The sequence below is a fragment of the Haliotis rufescens genome, unplaced genomic scaffold, assembly GCF_023055435.1.
Source record: "Haliotis rufescens isolate VD_foot unplaced genomic scaffold, xgHalRufe1.0.p SCAF_114, whole genome shotgun sequence".
Classification (NCBI taxonomy): Eukaryota; Metazoa; Mollusca; class Gastropoda; order Lepetellida; family Haliotidae; genus Haliotis; species Haliotis rufescens.
In genome coordinates, this window is record NW_025963796.1 from 693,971 (window position 1) to 712,357 (window position 18,387).

General features: G+C 45.2%; 1 protein-coding gene across 2 annotated transcripts; it reads left to right on the forward strand.

The window, feature by feature from the left end:
* The first annotated feature begins 5,655 nt into the window (after window positions 1-5,655).
* On the forward strand, window positions 5,656-17,909 carry LOC124131306. Of its 2 annotated transcripts, XM_046494498.2 has the most exons (4): window positions 5,656-5,802; window positions 11,357-11,456; window positions 14,802-15,076; window positions 17,100-17,909. In XM_046494498.2, the coding sequence occupies exons 2-4, from the start codon at window positions 11,398-11,400 to the stop codon at window positions 17,846-17,848; spliced, it is 1,083 nt and encodes a 360-aa protein (XP_046350454.2). In that variant the 5' UTR covers window positions 5,656-5,802; window positions 11,357-11,397; the 3' UTR covers window positions 17,849-17,909. The 2 variants fall into 2 exon arrangements, 1 of the variants encoding a protein (XP_046350454.2); XR_006860636.2 differs by lacking the exon at window positions 14,802-15,076.
* Window positions 17,910-18,387: the final 478 nt, after the last annotated feature.

Genomic DNA, 18,387 nt, shown 5'->3' on the forward strand with positions numbered 1-18,387 from the left:
TTAATGATATTATGAATTTCATTTTCTCTTCGATGCAATTGAGGCCATATTGGAAAATGTCAAGGGAACACATTCTTATGCAAATTGCTAAAAGTCGGAATTATTATAACTTAATATGGCTCATTATACAAGCCATTTCAGAAACTACCGCTCATTAAACATAACTGCACATGTGACTATACTACCGAATTATTAATAGTTCATATCAGGTATTCGTTTTTATAGGTTTGAATATGTAAATGAACGTTTTAATACTATTTCAAGTAATGAAAGAACGGAGGTAGCTTCTGATTTAGTGAGGGATGGCCTACTTGGGATCATGTATTTGGGGTCCTCACTGTGGTCGCTAATACATGTAATGTAATTCTACCTATAGAATCTGATACCGTAATGGTTGTAAAAGATGGCCGTTTATTGGTCACCGCATTTGTGGTCTAGTGGATAGAAGGTCTGCCCAACTGTCTAACCCCAACTCCAACCCCAACCCTAACCCCATCCCCAACCCCAACCCTAACTCCAATCATAACCCCAACCCCAACCCCAATTTTAACCCCAACCCTAACCCCAAACCTAATCCTAACCCGAAACCTAACCCCAACCCCAACTCCAATCCTAACCCCAACCCCAACCCTAATCCTAACCCGAAGCCTAAACCCAACCCAACTCCAATCCTAACCCCAACTCCAATCCTAACCCCAACCCCAACCCCAACCCTAACCCCAACCCGAAACCTAACACCAACCCCAACACCAATTCTAACCCAAACCCCAGTCCTAACCCTAACCCCAACCCCAACCCTAAACGTAGTCTGGTTGGTGATTTACTGTTTCGGGTCTCAATACTGCTCTGCTTTATAAGGGTACGCCCATGCACTGTGATCGTAACTTTGACATCAGAATTACACCATTAACATCTCCAGGACATTCAAACTCGTCATGATGGGGAGTATGAGACGAGTCCAATGTTAGTTGGGTATTATTTGAGAAGGGAGTTTCATGGTCCACGTGACAAAAGAAGCTTTCAAAGCTTCAAAATATTATTGAAAACAGTCAAACCATACAAGGAGTCGAGGCACCGAGGGACATTGTCGGGACGAAGGCAAACATTGTTTCCTTGGTCAAAGGGAGGCTATACTCTTGTTGACTTGACGGTCATAGGAACAACGTTATTAAGAATTAACTTTCACTTTGTGTGAGTTCATTAGAGTATGGGGGGGGGGGGGGGGGGGGGGCACAGGAGGCCCAGTCGTCTAAGGCGCCGCGATTCACTGTGCAGAGTTGCGTCCCTTGGGCACGCCAGAAACCTATGATTGTAAAATCTTAATAACGTTTGTCAGCACCATACCCGTGCTCGTGGGTTTCACCTAAGTGGTAAACGTCTGAGACCTGCATCACTTCGGGCTTTCCTCCCACATTAAGCTGACACGCCGCGATGCAACTGGAATGATGTTAAAAGCGGCGTTAAACCCAACTCACTCACTCACTCATTGGAGTTTGAACCTTCATAGAGTGAGGGCCAAACTCTATGAACATCGGAGCTTGCGACAAACTTCAAATTAATTTGTTTTATTGAATATTGATGCACCGACATACACCATATCACGATGAGTGAACTTCATACATCGCTTGTTACGGTGAGTGAGGTGGAGTACACTGAAGTAGCACATTAGACCGGTCTATACTCAAGTTGCACCTTAATTCCGGTCTACACTGAAGTAGCACCGTAAGGCCGGTCTACACTGAAGTAGGACCTTAAGGCCAGTCTACGCTGAAGTAGCACCTTAAGGCCGGTCTACACTGAAGTAGTACCTTAAGGCCGGTCTACACTGAAGTAGCACCTTAAGGCCGACCCACACTGAAGTAGCACCTTAAGGCCGGTCTTCACTGAAGTAGCACCTTAAGGCTGGTCTTCACTGAAGTAGCACCTTAAGGCCGGTCTTCACTGAAGTAGTACCTTAAGGCCGACCCACACTGAAGTAGCACCTTAAGGCTGGTCTACACTGAAGTAGCACCTTAAGGCCGGTCTACACTGAAGTAGCACCTTAAGGCCGACCCACACTGAAGTAGCACCTTAAGGCTGGTCTACACTGAAGTAGGACCTTAAGGCCAGTCTACGCTGAAGTAGCACCTTAAGGCCGGTCTACACTGAAGTAGCACCTTAAGGCCGACCCACACTGAAGTAGCACCTTAAGGCAGGTCTTCACTGAAGTAGCACCTTAAGGCTGGTCTTCACTGAAGTAGCACCTTAAGGCCGGTCTTCACTGAAGTAGTACCTTAAGGCCGGTCTACACTGAAGTAGCACTGAAGTAGTACCTTAAGGCCGGTCTACACTGAAGTAGCACCTTAAGGCCGGTCTACACTGAAGTAGTACCTTAATTCCGGTCTACACTGAAGTAGCACCATAAGGCCGGTCTACACTGAAGTAGCACCTTAATTCCGGTCTACACTGAAGTAGTACCTTAAGGCCGGTCTACACTGAAGTAGTACCTTAAGGCCGGTCTACACTGAAGCAGCACCTTAAGGCCGGTCTATACTCAAGTAGCACCTTAAGGCCGGTCTACACTGTAGTAGCACCGTAAGGCCGGTCTACACTGAAGTAGGACCTTAAGGCCGGTCTACGCTGAAGTAGCACCGTAAGGCCGGTCTACACTGAAGTAGTACCTTAAGGCCGGTCTACGCTGAAGTAGCACCTTAAGGCCGGTCTACACTGAAGTAGGACCTTAAGGCCGGTCTACACTGAAGTAGCACCTTAAGGCCAGTCTACACTGAAGTAGGACCTTAAGGCCGGTATACGCTGAAGTAGCACCGTAAGGCCGGTCTACGCTGAAGTAGCACCGTAAGGCCGGTCTACACTGAAGTAGGACCTTAAGGCCAGTCTACGCTGAAGTAGCACCTTAAGGCCGGTCTACACTGAAGTAGGACCTTAAGGCCAGTCTACGCTGAAGTAGCACCTTAAGGCCGGTCTACACTGAAGTAGTACCTTAAGGCCGGTATACCCTGAAGTAGCACCTTAAGGCTGGTCTACACTGAAGTAGGACCTTAAGGCCAGTCTACGCTGAAGTAGCACCTTAAGGCCGGTCTACACTGAAGTAGCATCTGAAAGCTGGTCTACACTGAATTATTAACTTAAGGCCGGTCTACACTGAAGTAGCACCTTAAGGCCGGTCTACACTGAAGTAGCACCTGAAAGCTGGTCTACACTGAATTATTAACTTAAGGCCGGTCTACACTGAAGTAGGACCTTAAGGCCAGTCTACGCTGAAGTAGTACCTTAAGGCTGGTCTACACTGAAGTAGTACCTTAAGGCCGGTCTACACTGAAGTAGCACCTTTAGGCCGGTCTACACTGAAGTCGCACCTTAATTCCGGTCTACACTGAAGTAGCACCTTAAGGCCGGTCTACACTGAAATAGCACTGAAGTAGCACCTTAAGGCCGGTCTACACTGAAGTAGCACCTTAAGGCCGACCCACACTGAAGTAGCACCTTAAGGCCGGTCTACACTGAAGTAGCACCTTAAGGCCGGTCTTCACTGAAGTAGCACCTTAAGGCCGACCCACACTGAAGTAGCACCTTAAGGCCGGTCTTCACTGAAGTAGCACCTTAAGGCCGGTCTTCACTGAAGTAGCACCTTAAGGCCGGTCTTCACTGAAGTAGTACCTTAAGGCCGGTCTACACTGAAGTAGCACTGAAGTAGTACCTTAAGGCCGGTCTACACTGAAGTAGCACCTTAAGGCCGGTCTACACTGAAGTAGTACCTTAATTCCGGTCTACACTGAAGTAGCACCTTAAGGCCGGTCTACACTGAAGTAGCACCTTAATTCCGGTCTACACTGAAGTAGTACCTTAAGGCCCGGTCTACACTGAAGTAGTACCTTCAGGCCGGTCTACACTGAAGCAGCACCTTAAGGCCGGTCTATACTCAAGTAGCGCCCTAAGGCCGGTCTACACTGTAGTAGCACCTTAAGACCGGTCTACACTGAAGCAGCACCTTAAGGCCGGTCTATACTTAAGTAGCACCTTAAGGCCGGTCTACACTGAAGTAGTACCTTAATTCCGGCCTACACTGAAGTAGCACCTTAAGGCCGGTCTACACTGAAGTAGCACCTTAAGGCCGGTCTACACTGTAGTAGCACCTTAAGGCCGGTCTACACTGAAGCAGCACCTTAAGGCCGGTCTATACTTAAGTAGCACCTTAAGGCCGGTCTACACTGAAGTAGCACCTTAATTCCGGTCTACACTGTAGTAGCACCTTAAGGCCGGTCTACACTGAAGCAGCACCTTAAGGCCGGTCTATAATCAAGAAGCACCTTAAGGCCGGTCTACACTGAAGTAGCACCTAAAGGCCGGTCTAAGCTGAAGTAGCACCTTAGGCCGGTCTACACTGAAGTAGCACCTTAATTCCGGTCTATAATCAAGAAGCACCTTAAGGCCGGTCTACACTGAAGTAGCACCTAAAGGCCGGTCTAAGCTGAAGTAGCACCTTAGGCCGGTCTACACTGAAGTAGCACCTTAATTCCGGTCTATAATCAAGAAGCACCTTAAGGCCGGTCTACACTGAAGTAGCACCTTAAGGCCGGTCTAAGCTGGTGTAGCACCTTAGGCCGGTCTACACTGAAGTAGCACCTTAATTCCGGTCTATAATCAAGAAGCACCTTAAGGCCGGTCTACACTGAAGTAGCACCTTAAGGCCGGTCTAAGCTGAAGTAGCACCTTAAGGCCGGTCTACACTGAAGTAGCACCTTAAGGCTGGTCTACGCTGAAGTAGCACCTTAAGGCCAGTCATATACTGAATTATTAACTTAAGGCCGGTCTACACTGACGTAGCACCTTAAGGCCGGTTAACACTGAAGTAGCACCTGAAAGCTGGTCTACACTGAATTATTAACTTAAGGCCGGTCTACACTGACGTAGCACCTTAAGGCCAGTCTACACTGAAGTAGCACCTTAAAGCCGGTCTACACTGAAGTAGCACCTTAAGAACGGCCCAATACTGAAACAGAGCAATAAAGCGGGATCATACTGTAGCAGCGCCATTAGAGGTCGGACATGCCAAAAGTGAGTGAGTGAGTGAGTGAGTGAAACCCACATTTAACAGTATTTCTATAATTCCAATGCGTGTCAGTTTAATGTGAGAAGAAAATCCACCATGGCGGAAATATGAGACACTGAGGAGGCAATTTGCATTTTATGGCATGTTAATTAGTTTTATGTAACTGAAGATGATCGTTCAATGGCAACCGTATTTCTATTATTTAATTCTTCCTAAATCAAACGAATGTAAGGGTTCTATTCATAGCCGTGGGTGTGGACTGACTTATATGCACTGGCTACCCTAATAACCAAGTTATTAAGGAAGTAATAACCAAGTTATTAAGGAATTACGGTGGTACTACCATTACCTTCAATTGTCGTATATACCATTCATGCACCATAATCCAGCTCGTTCACGAACCTCTAAATACATCTGACTCAACGTCCTCGATGTATATTATAGTTCCAAATGATTGTCAGTGACGTCATTGAATGCCCGTGATTGTCAGTGACGTCATTGAATGCCCGTGATTGTCAGTGACGTCATTGAATGCCCGTGATTGTCAGTGACGTCATTGAATGCCCGTGATTGTCAGTGACGTCATTGAATGCCCGTGACGTCAAGTTACTTGAGACTGTAACTGGCTTTTAGTGATAGACTTTACCCCAGGAAGGTACAAGACGATATAGACGTGCTATAACGAGTGGGGCCACGTTGCAGTGATACGGAACCATCGGAGGGAAGCGCAGGATATAAACTGCCGGACACACGTACGTTGAGAGCCATGTTTGATGGTGGTGTCGTAACTGGGCTTAGAGTCCCATTTCCGTGTCCTAAGTGGGTTTAGAGACCCATTTCCGTGTCCTAACTGGGTTTAGAGTCCCATATCCGTGTCCTAACTGGGTTTAGAGTCCCATATCCGTGTCCTAACTGGGTTTAGAGTCCGATATCCGTGTCCTAACTGGGTTTAGAGTCCCATCTCCGTGTTATAACTAGGTTTAGAGTCCCATTTCCGTGTCATAACTAGGTTTAGAGTCCAATATCCGTGTCATAACTAGGTTTAGAGTCCCATATCCTTGTCCTAACTGGGTTTAGAGTCCCATATCCGTGTCGTAACTGGGTTTAGAGTCCCATCTCCGTGTTAGAACTAGGTTTAGAGTCCCATTTCCGTGTCCTAACTGGGTTTAGAGTCCCATATCCGTGTCATAACTAGGTTTAGAGTCTCATCTCCGTGTCCTAACTGGGTTTAGAGTCCCATCTCCGTGTCCTAACTGGGTTTAGAGTCCCATCTCCGTGTCCTAACTGGGTTTAGAGTCCCATATCCGTGTCCTAACGGGGTTAAGAGTCCCATATCCGTGTCATAACTAGGTTTAGAGTCCCATATCCGTGTCGTAACTGGGTTTAGAGTCCCATATCCGTGTCATAACTAGGTTTAGAGTCTCATCTCCGTGTCCTAACTGGGTTTAGAGTCCGATATCCGTGTTGTAACTTGGTTTAGAGTCCCATTTCCGTGTCGTAACTAGGTTTAGAGTCCCATATCCGTGTCATAACTAGGTTTAGAGTCCCATTTCCGTGTCCTAACTAGGTTTAGAGTCCCATCTCCGTGTCCTTACTGGGTTTAGAGTCCCATTTCCGTGTCCTAACTAGGTTTAGAGTCCCATCTCCGTGTCCTTACTGGGTTTAGAGTCCCATTTCCGTGTCCTAACTAGGTTTAGAGTCCCATATCCGTGTCATAACTAGGTTTAGAGTCCCATATCCGTGTCGTAACTGGGTTTAGAGTCCCATATCCGTGTCATAACTAGGTTTAGAGTCTCATCTCCGTGTCCTAACTGGGTTTAGAGTCCGATATCCGTGTTGTAACTTGGTTTAGAGTCCCATTTCCGTGTCGTAACTAGGTTTAGAGTCCCATATCCGTGTCATAACTAGGTTTAGAGTCCCATTTCCGTGTCCTAACTAGGTTTAGAGTCCCATCTCCGTGTCCTTACTGGGTTTAGAGTCCCATTTCCGTGTCCTAACTAGGTTTAGAGTCCCATCTCCGTGTCCTTACTGGGTTTAGAGTCAAATCTCCGTGTCGTAACTGAGTTTAGAGTCCCATATCCGTGTCATAACTAGGTTTAGAGTCCCACATTCGTGTCATAACTAGGTTTAGAGTCCCATTTCCGTGTCCTAACTGGGTTTAGAGTCCCATTTCCGTGTCCTAACTGGGTTTAGAGTCCCATTTCCGTGTCCTAACTGGGTTTAGAGTCCCATTTCCGTGTCGTAACTGGGTTTAGAGTCCCATATCCGTGTCATAACTAGGTTTAGAGTCCCATATCCGTGTCATAACTAGGTTTAGAGTCTCATCTCCGTGTCCTAACTGGGTTTAGAGTCCCATTTCCGTGTCCTAACTGGGTTTAGAGTCCCATATCCGTGTCCTAACTTGGTTTAGAGTCCCATATCCGTGTCATAACTAGGTTTAGAGTCCCATATCCGTGTCCTAACTGGGTTTAGAGTCCCATATCCGTCTCCTAACTGGGTTTAGAGTCCCATTTCCGTGTCGTAACTAGGTTTAGAGTTAAATCTCCCTGTCGTAACTAGGTTTAGAGTCCCATCTACGTGTCATAACTAGGTTTAGAGTCCCATTTCCGTGTCCTAACTGGGTTTAGAGTCCCATATCCGTGTCATAACTAGGTTTAGACTCTCCGTGTTCTAACTGGGTTTAGAGTCCCATATCCGTGTCATAACTAGGTTTAGAGTCTCATCTCCGTGTCCTAACTGGGTTAGAGTCCCATCTCCGTGTCCTAACTGGGTTTAGAGTCCCATCTCCGTGTTCTAACTGGGTTTAGAGTCCCATATCCGTTTCATAACTAGGTTTAGAGTCTCATCTCCGTGTCCTAACTGGGTTTAGAGTCCCATCTCCGTGTCCTAACTGGGTTAGAGTCCCATATCCGTGTCGTAACTGGGTTTAGAGTCCCATTGCCGTGTCGTAACTGGGTTTAGAGTCCCATATCCGTGTCCTAACTGGGTTTAGAGTCCCATATCCGTGTCGTAACTGGGTTTAGAGTTAAATCTCCCTGTCGTAACTAGGTTTAGAGTCCCATCTACGTGTCATAACTAGGTTTAGAGTCCCATTTCCGTGTCCTAACTGGGTTTAGAGTCCCATATCCGTGTCATAACTAGGTTTAGACTCTCCGTGTTCTAACTGGGTTTAGAGTCCCATATCCGTGTCATAACTAGGTTTAGAGTCTCATCTCCGTGTCCTAACTGGGTTAGAGTCCCATCTCCGTGTCCTAACTGGGTTTAGAGTCCCATCTCCGTGTTCTAACTGGGTTTAGAGTCCCATATCCGTGTCATAACTAGGTTTAGAGTCTCATCTCCGTGTCCTAACTGGGTTTAGAGTCCCATCTCCGTGTCCTAACTGGGTTAGAGTCCCATTTCCGTGTCGTAACTAGGTTAAGTGTCCCATCTAAGTGTCGTAACTAGGTTTAGAGTCCCATTGCCGTGTCGTAACTAGGTTTAGAGTCTAATCTCCGTGTCCTAACTGGGTTTAGAGTCCCATCTCCATATCGTAACTAGGTTATGTGTCCCATCTCCGTGTCGTAACTGGGTTTAGAGTCCCACCTGTATGTCGTAACTAGGTTAAGTGTCCCATCTCCGTGTTGTAACTAGGTTTAGAGCCCCTTTTCCGTGTCGTAACTGGGTTTAGAGTCCCATATCCGTGTCGTAACTGGGTTTAGAGTCCTATCTCCGTGTCGTAACTAGGTTAAGTGTCCCATCTAAGTGTCGTCACTAGGTTTAGAGTCATATCTCCGTGTCGTAACTAGGTTAAGTGTCCCATCTCCGTGTCGTAACTGGGTTTAGAGTCCCACCTGTATGTCGTAACTAGGTTAAGTGTCCCATCTCCGTGTTGTAACTAGGTTTAGAGCCCCTTTTCCGTGTCGTAACTGGGTTTAGAGTCCCATATCCGTGTCGTAACTGGGTTTAGAGTCCTATCTCCGTGTCGTAACTAGGTTAAGTGTCCCATCTAAGTGTCGTCACTAGGTTTAGAGTCATATCTCCGTGTCGTAACTAGGTTAAGTGTCCCATCTCAGTGTTGTAACTAGGTTTAGAGTCCAACCTCAATGTCGTAACTAGGTTAAGTGTCTCATCTCCGTGTCATAACTTAGTTTAGAGTCCAAACTCAATGTCGTAACTAGGTTAAGTGTCCCATCTCAGTGTCGTAACTAGATTTAGAGCCCCTTTTCCGTGTCGTTACTGGGTTAAGAGTCCCATCTCCGTGTCGTAACTGGGTTTAGAGTCCCACCTCCCTGTCGTAACTGGGTTGTGGGGACCAAGAGACCCGAAAAGACCCTACAACAGTTACCTGATCGTATTGCCGTTCCGTGTCGCCGTGGTCAGCTTCTCAAAACACAACGACTTGGACAGTGTAGGACAGGCTCGCCACCGAGTGGGTACCTGGAACGACGGAGATTCGACTCGATCAACTGACTGTAAAACCCACACCACTCTTAATGATGAAACCATCTTCTGAAAGTGGTAGAGCCTGACCGACTTTTTTCGTAGGTTCTGATACATTATTTGGATTATTTAAAAAACGTTTCTGACCATGAGCTCATTTTTGTTTCGTGATCGGAATAACACCGAGAACTACTGACCGGTTAATCATTCTTTATCTATTCTCTTACTGATCTGTATATGATCTATAAGTGATACATCTTTTATGATTAAGGGGGCGGTCGGGTAGCCTAGTGGTTAAAACGTTCGCTCGACACGCTGAAAACCCGGGTTCGACTCCGACATGGGTACAATGTGTGAAGCCCATTACTGGTTTCCCCCGCCCTGATATTGCTGGAATATTGCTAAAAGCGGCGTTAAACCCAACTCACTCACTCACTTTTATGATTAAGGTAACCTGTCAATGTCGACACAGCATCGAAGATATCACGAAAGTATCCGCCATTTTAAATGTTGAATTTGGAGGAATTTTCTGGGGTATTTGGGATGCATTTTTAACAGTGAAAGAAACAAGAAATTGTATTTTTGATGGGGATGCATTTGATTGGGTATCATATTTGTGTTTAGGACCTTAAATTTGCAGTTTGTAATGTATTGGGCAAATTCAATTTTAAAGTGTATACTTTCTTTCGCCCGACAGTTTAGAAACATGACTGGATGAATACTTCGCAATTCATTATACAGTTTAGATTCCATTTTATTAGTGAACTGAAATGTCTTCTCGTCACGCCGAAGATGCGGCTCCATAACCCACATGGGTTCAATGTGTGACGTCCATTTCTAGTGTTCCCCGCCGTGGTATTGCTGCGATATTGCCAAAAGCGGTGTAAAACTATACTCACTCATGTTTATTCACACAGAGTGGCGGGGTAGCCCGGTGGGTAAGGTATAGGCTCGTCGCTCTGAACACCCGAGTTCGATTCCCAAAATAGGCTCATTACGGGAAGCCAAGGTCTCTTCTCCTGGGGGGCGGTCAGGTAGCCTAGTGGTTAAAGCGTTCGCTCGTCACGCCGAAGACCCGGGTTCGGTTCCCGACATGGGTACAATGTGTGAAGCCCATTTCTGGTGTCCCCAGCCGTGATATTGCTGGAATATTGCTAAAAGCGGCGTAAAACGATACTCCCTCACTCACTCTTCTCCTGGATATTGCTAAACCCGATCTAATATCGAACCCATCTATTCATCCGTGAGTTTGTTATTTACATGTTATAACAGATTAGTTGAATGTTAGATTATGGGATTGAAAGGTTGACAATGCTATACATGCCTCTGTGATGGGTTGATGGTGCTGAACTATATCATAATTATTGGACTGCGAAGATCAGGAGTAAAATGGGTCTTCAGCAACCCAGACTTGCCCTAAAAGGCGCTATGTTTGTCGTAAGATACGACTAACGGGATCGGGTGGTCAGGCTCTCTGACTTTGTTGATGCATGTCATCGTATCCGAAATGCGTGGATCGATGCTCTGATGTCAATCACTGGTTTGTCTGGTCCAGACTCGACTATTTACAGACCGCCATCAGACCGCCTCCGTCGTCTAGTGGTAGAGCGTCCGCCCGGAGAGCGGAAGGTCCGGGGTTCGATCCCCGGCTGCGTTATACCAAAAGACGTTAAAAGATGGTACTTGTTGTTACCCTGTCTGGCGCTCGGCATTCAGGGGCTAAAACAAGGACTGGTCAGCTCGGAGTCAGTATACTGTGTCTGAGTGGACGCGACGTTAAACCCCATTTCACCTCACCTCACAGACCGCCATCATATAGCTGGAATAAAGGTAAGTGTGGAGTTCAACAACAAACAAACAAACGATTTCATATTGATCTGTCCGCAGGTTGCTGACAAGAGTCCGCAGCGTGCCTGGCTTGGCTGACAATGTTGACCATGGCCGGGGAACTACTTTGGCGGACTATGATCCTCGTCGCTTCCCTAAGGTACATAGACACCGAGATCTAACCTAGCACATTCCTTTTTTTTGGTTATATGTTTGTTGTTTAACGTCGCGTCTGAGGGGCCGCTATTCGCTGTGCAGACTTGCGTCCCTTGAGCACGCGAGAAACGTATGATCGTGGGTTCGAATCCCGGTTCGCCCGAATGTTTATGTTTCTAGGTCTCTTGGCACCATACCCGCACTCGTTGGTTTCACCGAAGTAGTAAACCTCTGAGATCTGCATCACATCGGGGTTTCCTCCAACACAAAGCTGACACGTCGTGATATACTAGTGACTGGAATACTGTTCAAAGCGGAGTTGGGCGGTCGGGTAGTCTAGTGGTTAAAGCGTTCGCTCGCCACGCCGAAGACCCGGGTTCGATTCCCGACATGGGTACAATGTGTGAAGCCAATTTCTGGTGTCCTCTGCCGTGATATTGCTGGAATATTGCTAAATGCGGCGTAAAACCATACTCACTCACTCACTCAAAGCGGTGTTCAAAAACCCAACTCACTCACTCAGTGTTCCATCTATGTAACTGGCAAATGAATACCCGAGTCTGGACCAGACTATCCAAACCCCAGGTATCTAACTTACAAATAATGATAGGATCCTTCTCCGCTGACGTGCTGTCCATCGTGAGTGTTGTCTGCGCCACTGGAGACGTCGACGTCGACGTCGACGTCGACGTTGTTCTACCGTCAGCATGTCCTCGTACGGATGTATTAGATGCGTAAACGTTGATGCATATGCGTCTCTGTTGCCGGGGATAGCTAGGACAGTGAGAGTTGCTGTTTTGAACACTTGTCGAAGAAGCGTGGTTCGAATCCATGTCTTAGCGAGGGGTTGTCACGGTTGTGTGGCCAATGCAGGGAAGATCTCTGACGTGGTTGTCTGGTACTGACGCCGGCATGTGTGCTACATAGTGTTCCTGTGGTGATAAACAAAGCCGATGAGGGGACACACCCGATGAAAGATCACAATATGTCATTTGCACTTGGACGTTTTGTTTGTTTGTTTTATTTATTTTTTAACGCCGCACTTTAACGCAGCAATATTCAAGCTATATGACGGCGGTCTGTAAATAATCAAGTCCGGATCAGACAATCCAGTGATTGATATCATGAGCATCGATCTATGCAATTGGGATACGATAACATGCATCAACCAAGTCAGCAAGCCTGACCTCCCGATCCCGTTAGTCGCCTCTTACGACAGGCATAGTCGCCTTCTACGGCAAGCATAGGGGGCTGAAGACCTATTCTAACCCGGACCGTCACGGGTCGCACTTAGACGTAGCATGGTGAAATCTCATCAAAACGATCGAAGGTCGTTTTTTCGGAACTCTGTAGCAATGCTATAGGATAGGATACAGACAACTGTTGAAGCATTGTCTCTCGAATATTCGCTATTCCACGAGACTGTTACTTTTGCATAGGAATATATTTACGATGCGGAAGTACGTGAAGGTTACAATAACAAACACTTTATTGTATCATGTCATACTTAATAGTCAATGCCGAAGTCGTGTTTTGGCTCATTTGTAAGTAACGTTAAGCAATGCGTATGAATACAATGCCTGAGTTAACCGCCCAATTTATTATGAAGTCCCAAATGATTTGCAGCCATGTTTGTTTTGATATGTTTTCACACTTCGGAAACCTCTGAACGTTGGGGGAACGTTAGGCAATGGCTAAGCAAGTAGGCATCACATCAAGTGGGGTCTTCTCATAAGTATTTAGTTTTAGGTTACCTCATTTGCATACTCATCGGTCATTCGTCATCCCTCGGCCCCTTCAGTAAGAAGCAAGACAACTTGTCCCCTTGTCGATCAATGTTACAAATTTGTGCGAAAATACCACAAACCAGCACTATATGTGTATGATAATCAATAGATAATAAATAATAAAGGTCTGAAAATCCTTTTGCTATATGAATAGATTATCTATACGCGTTTGGTTATAAATTAAGTTTAGAGCTGGTTTAAATCCGTAAAACTACCTCTAATTTCAAAACACAGTAGGTTTATCATCTAACTGTTTCACCATACTGAATAAGTGCTTGGAATTGGCGACCGTGTTATTATTAGAAAGCAACCAAATCAATGGGTTTTCCACGTTGACTGGCGTTTTCGTTTTGCCAGTTTGCGGAAAGACGAAACCAAGTTTATGAAATAGCACAATAGAGGGCCACGGGTCGCCTTTCAGCTTGCCCCTGAATCCCTTAGTGGTCACGAATGATTGAGAAGAAAGTAGATACAATTTTATCGGATAGTTGTATCGCATCGATAACCCAATATTTGTTTCAACCCACTTGTTAATTCAGGGTATACTCACTTGTTTAATTCAGGGTATACTCACTGGTGTTAATTCAGGGTAGACTCACTTGTGTTAATTCAGGGTATACCCACTTGTGTTAATTCAGGGTAGACTTACTTGTGTTAATTCAGGGTAGACTCAGTTGTGTTAATTCAGGGTAGACTCACTTGTGTTAATTCAGGGTAGACTCACTTGTGTTAATTCAGGGTATACTCACTTGTGTTAATTCAGGGTATACTCACTTGTTTAATTCAGGGTATACTCACTTGTGTTAATTCAGGGTAGACTCACTTGTGTTAATTCAGGGTATACCCACTTGTGTTAATTCAGGGTAGACTCACTTGTGTTAATTCATGGTAGACTCACTTGTGTTAATTCAGGGTATACTCACTTGTGTTAATTCAGGGTAGACTCACTTGTGTTAATTCAGGGTAGACTCACTTGTGTTAATTCAGGGTATACTCACTTGTGTTAATTCAGGGTAGACTCACTTGTGTTAATTCAGGGTATACTCACTTGTGTTAATTCAGGGTAGACTCACTTGTGTTAATTCAGGGTAGACTCACTTGTGTTACTTCAGGGTAGACTCAATTGTGTTAATTCAGGGCAGACTCACTTGTGTTAATTCAGGGTAGACTCAATTGTGTTAATTCAGGGTAGACTCACTTGTGTTAATTCAGGGTAGACTCACTTGTGTTAATTCAGGGTAGACTCACTTGTGTTAATTTAGGGTAGACTCACTTGTGTTAATTCAGGGTAGACTCACTTGTGTTAATTTAGGGTAGACTCACTTGTGTTAATTCAGGGTATACTCACTTGTGTTAATTCAGGGTAGACTCACTTGTGTTAATTCAGGGTAGACTCACTTGTGTTAATTCATGGTATACTCACTTGTGTTAATTTAGGGTAGACTCACTTGTGTTAATTCAGGGTAGACTCACTTGTGTTAATTCAGGGTAGACTCACTTGTGTTAATTCAGGGTAGACTCACTTGTGTTAATTCATGGTATACTCACTTGTGTTAATTTAGGGTGTGCCTCCTTGTGTCCGCGTCGTGGAACCATGAAATATTCAAAGTCAAGTTCAATCTGGCCATGACGAACACGAACGTCACTCGCGAGCAGCTCATGTCCTGCCAGATCAAAGGGCCGCAGCAGTGTAAGCGCGTGTGCGCCATGACGACAGATTGCAAGTCCTTCTTTTACAACAAACACAGTCACGTGTGTCAGTTTCACAGGGTGGTGTTTGACACACATGTCAAGGCTGCGGGACAGGGCTGGTTGCGGTATTATTCCAGATTCAAAGGTATCTTTCCATCATTTGCAACCGTTATCTTTACTTCTAAATGTTGCTGGAGGGTGAGTGAGTGAGTGAGTGAGTATGACTTTTACGCCGCTTTTAGCAATAGTCCAGCAATATCACGGCGGGGGACACCAGAAATGGGCTTCACACATTGTACCCGGGATCGAACCCGGGTCTTCGGCGTGACGGGCGGACGCTTTAACCACTAGACTACCCCACCGCCTCATGTTGCTGGGGACGAAGTCGTCTTAAGCGCCGCATCGCTGTGCACAGTTGCGTCCCTTGGGCACGCCAGAATCCTATGACTGTGGGTTCAAATCCCGGTTCTCCACGAATGTGTTTCTGGATTTGTTAGCACAACCCGTGCCCGTAAACGTCTGAAACCTGCATCACTTCGGACATTTCTCTCATATAACTGGGTTATTGTTCAAAGTTTTTAAACCCAACTAACTCACTCATTCACTGGATGTTCAACTCAATGTTGCTGGAAAATAAGGCGTAAAAAAAGATTGCATATGCAATGTCGTCAGAGGGCAATGAGTGAGTGAGTGAGTGAGTGAATATGATTGTATGCCGCTTTTAGCATGTCAGTTGTATGTGTGGTGTAAGAGAGAATTAATCGAAGATAATATGTAGCCTGTCACATTTCAGTTTTCACGAGTCAACAGTCAGTCATTTTCAAGATTGCAGTAGTGAGTGTGTGAGTGAGTTTGGTTTTACGCCGCTTTTCGCGAACGCTATACCACTAGGCTACCCGACCGCCCCAGACGGCAATGAGGTTGACATGACAGTGTTTGAGGTTAATCCGCGTGCGTTAAAGTTTTATATTCTAATAAAGTACAACAAAATTGTAAAACAAGTGGTCACTAATTAATATTGTCAGTAAACAGTTAAGAATGGCTGAAAGGGTTTTAAACCAAGTTTTATTCGACACGACATTTAAATGATCACATAAAACAAATGGCGTGATGGCTATTAGAAAGATAGATAGATGCTTTTATTCAGGTAATGAGGCCACCGGCCCATTATACACGTGCAGAGCATGATGGCTTACAAATATGACAGAGCGCTGAATTATAAGATTTACAATGCAGTGTTTAAACTGTTAATATTGGAGTAAATTATATGACACAGGTATTCCCTTGAAAATGGAATTACGTTTCTTACCAGCAAGAAATTCATATTTTGCTAAATTGTTGCAAATACTTTGATTAGTCGAGCTGAATAATAAGAACATTTTCTCACGACTTGGAAACATGTGATAATAATTGGGTATGAGATTAGACCGCAGATCAAGATAGAACGGACACACCATACAAAAGTGGAACTCATCTTCGATAGCACTTACAACACAGAGGGGACAGAAACGTTCATGTCTTGGTATATTATGATATCTGCCTGTTTCAACCATAAGACGATGATTGGATCCTATTAAACTGGGGGCAAACGAAAGTCTAAATTTGAATTTTGGATTGAACAAAACAATTACAAACGTTTCTAGACTGAAAACAGTCGCTTAAACACTGCAAACTTTAGGCGCAAAACACAATTATAAAACCATACCACACATCACCATCGAATAACCTTTTTTTGTTTGTTTCATTTTAAGCCACCATCAAACATGAGTGTCTACTTTCTTTGCCCGGCAGTGTAAAATATAAACTTTAAATTTAGTCCACAATTGTGAGTGAGTTGGTTTTAGCGCCTTTTTTTAACAGTATTCCAGTTATATCAAGGCGTGTCAGCTTAATGTGGGAGGAAAGCCCGAAGGGATGCGTCTCAGACGTTTACCACTTTGGTGAAACCCACGAGCACGTGTATGGTGCTGACAAACCTAGAAACATAATCGGGACGAACCGGATTCGAACCCACAATCATAGGTTTCTGGCGTGCCCAAGGGACGTAACTCTGCACAGAGAATCGCGGCGACAGAGGAATATAGTGATCAGAACGGAAACGACCTCAGTCATAAATATGTATGTATATTATTCTATGCGACTGTGAGCGAAACCAATGCTGTTTTCAGATGGAAATAAAGACCATGTCACGCGACTCCTGATTGGTCACACGTCGCTACGGCAGCTCCACCTCAGCAACTACTCCATGGACAACTACAACTACCTACGACTGAGAAGATTCTATGCACTGGCCTTCGTCGCGAGACAAAGAATGCTTGTGGCATCCTCACCCGATGAGATTATATCTTCACGGCTGGATGTGTTTGGCTACAAGGTTCTACAAAGTCGGAAACGATGTTCTTATATTTCTGTCGACGAGGAGAACGAGATCCTGTTCCTTGCTGGACGAATCTCCGTTCCCGGGTTAGCTAGGATGACTTTTGAGGGAGATAGCTACAGGTTGATTTTCCCAACTAACTCTAGGTATGGATCTCTGCAACACATCGCATCGACTTCAAAAGAGAAAGTAGTGTATGCGAATTGTAAGCGGACACTTCTTTCCATCACGTACCTTGGTGACGTCAAACAAGTCTTTACCCCAAGCAGCAACCTGGTTGTACGTGGCATGGCCTTGGACCAGGGCGCTGGGGTGCTGTACTATTCCACTCGTAGTGCAGTATTCAAGATATCGCTGGCACAAAACACAACTTCAATCATTACTCAGGTTGAAATTGTGCCCAATCGTCTTTTGTATCGTGATAATAAGATGTACATAACAAACGGAAGACTCGTCATCAGTTTGGACCTAAACAGCACGCAGATGATTCATAACAGAAATGTAATGGGACATGTGTCGGTACTGTGTCTTGTGCCGTGAATAGATAGTGTACATGTGTCAATATCTGTATCCTGGGTAGCTGGTAAAAGGACGTATTCGATATTGTGTATTGTATTGTGAATATCTTGCTAATGGACAGGTCTCCACACTGTCTTTTTTAATGGACCGCCTCCGTGGTCTAGTTGTAGAGCGTCCGCCCGGGGAGTGAAAGGTCGTGGGTTCGATCCCCGGCCGCGTCATACCAAAAGACGTTCAAAGACGTTGTGACCCTGTCTGGCGCTCCGCATTAAGGGGCTAAAACAAGGACTGGTTGATTCAATTGATTTAAATGACTCCGTTTTTTTCTTTTAATGCATATTGGTTTAATAACGGGACATACACTAGTCCTCCCCCCCACTTTTCATCTGTATTTAAAATTTTGAAATTACATGGAAAAAATGGTTGTTCATTTTTCTTATCTAATGTTGACCGCCTCCGTGGTCTTGTGGTAGAGCGGAAGGTCCGGGGTTCGATCCCCGACCGCGTCATACCAAAATACGTTAAAAGATGGTACTTGTTGTTACCCTGTCTGGCGCTCG

Coding starts and splice junctions, on each gene's coding strand:
- LOC124131306 (XM_046494498.2), top strand. CDS start 11,398: ATGTTGACCATGGCCGGGGAACTACTTTGGCGGACTATGATCCTCGTC. Junction 11,457..14,801: donor ATCCTCGTCGCTTCCCTAAG/GTACATAGACAC, acceptor GTGTTAATTTAG/GGTGTGCCTCCTTGTGTCCG. Junction 15,077..17,099: donor GTATTATTCCAGATTCAAAG/GTATCTTTCCAT, acceptor TGCTGTTTTCAG/ATGGAAATAAAGACCATGTC.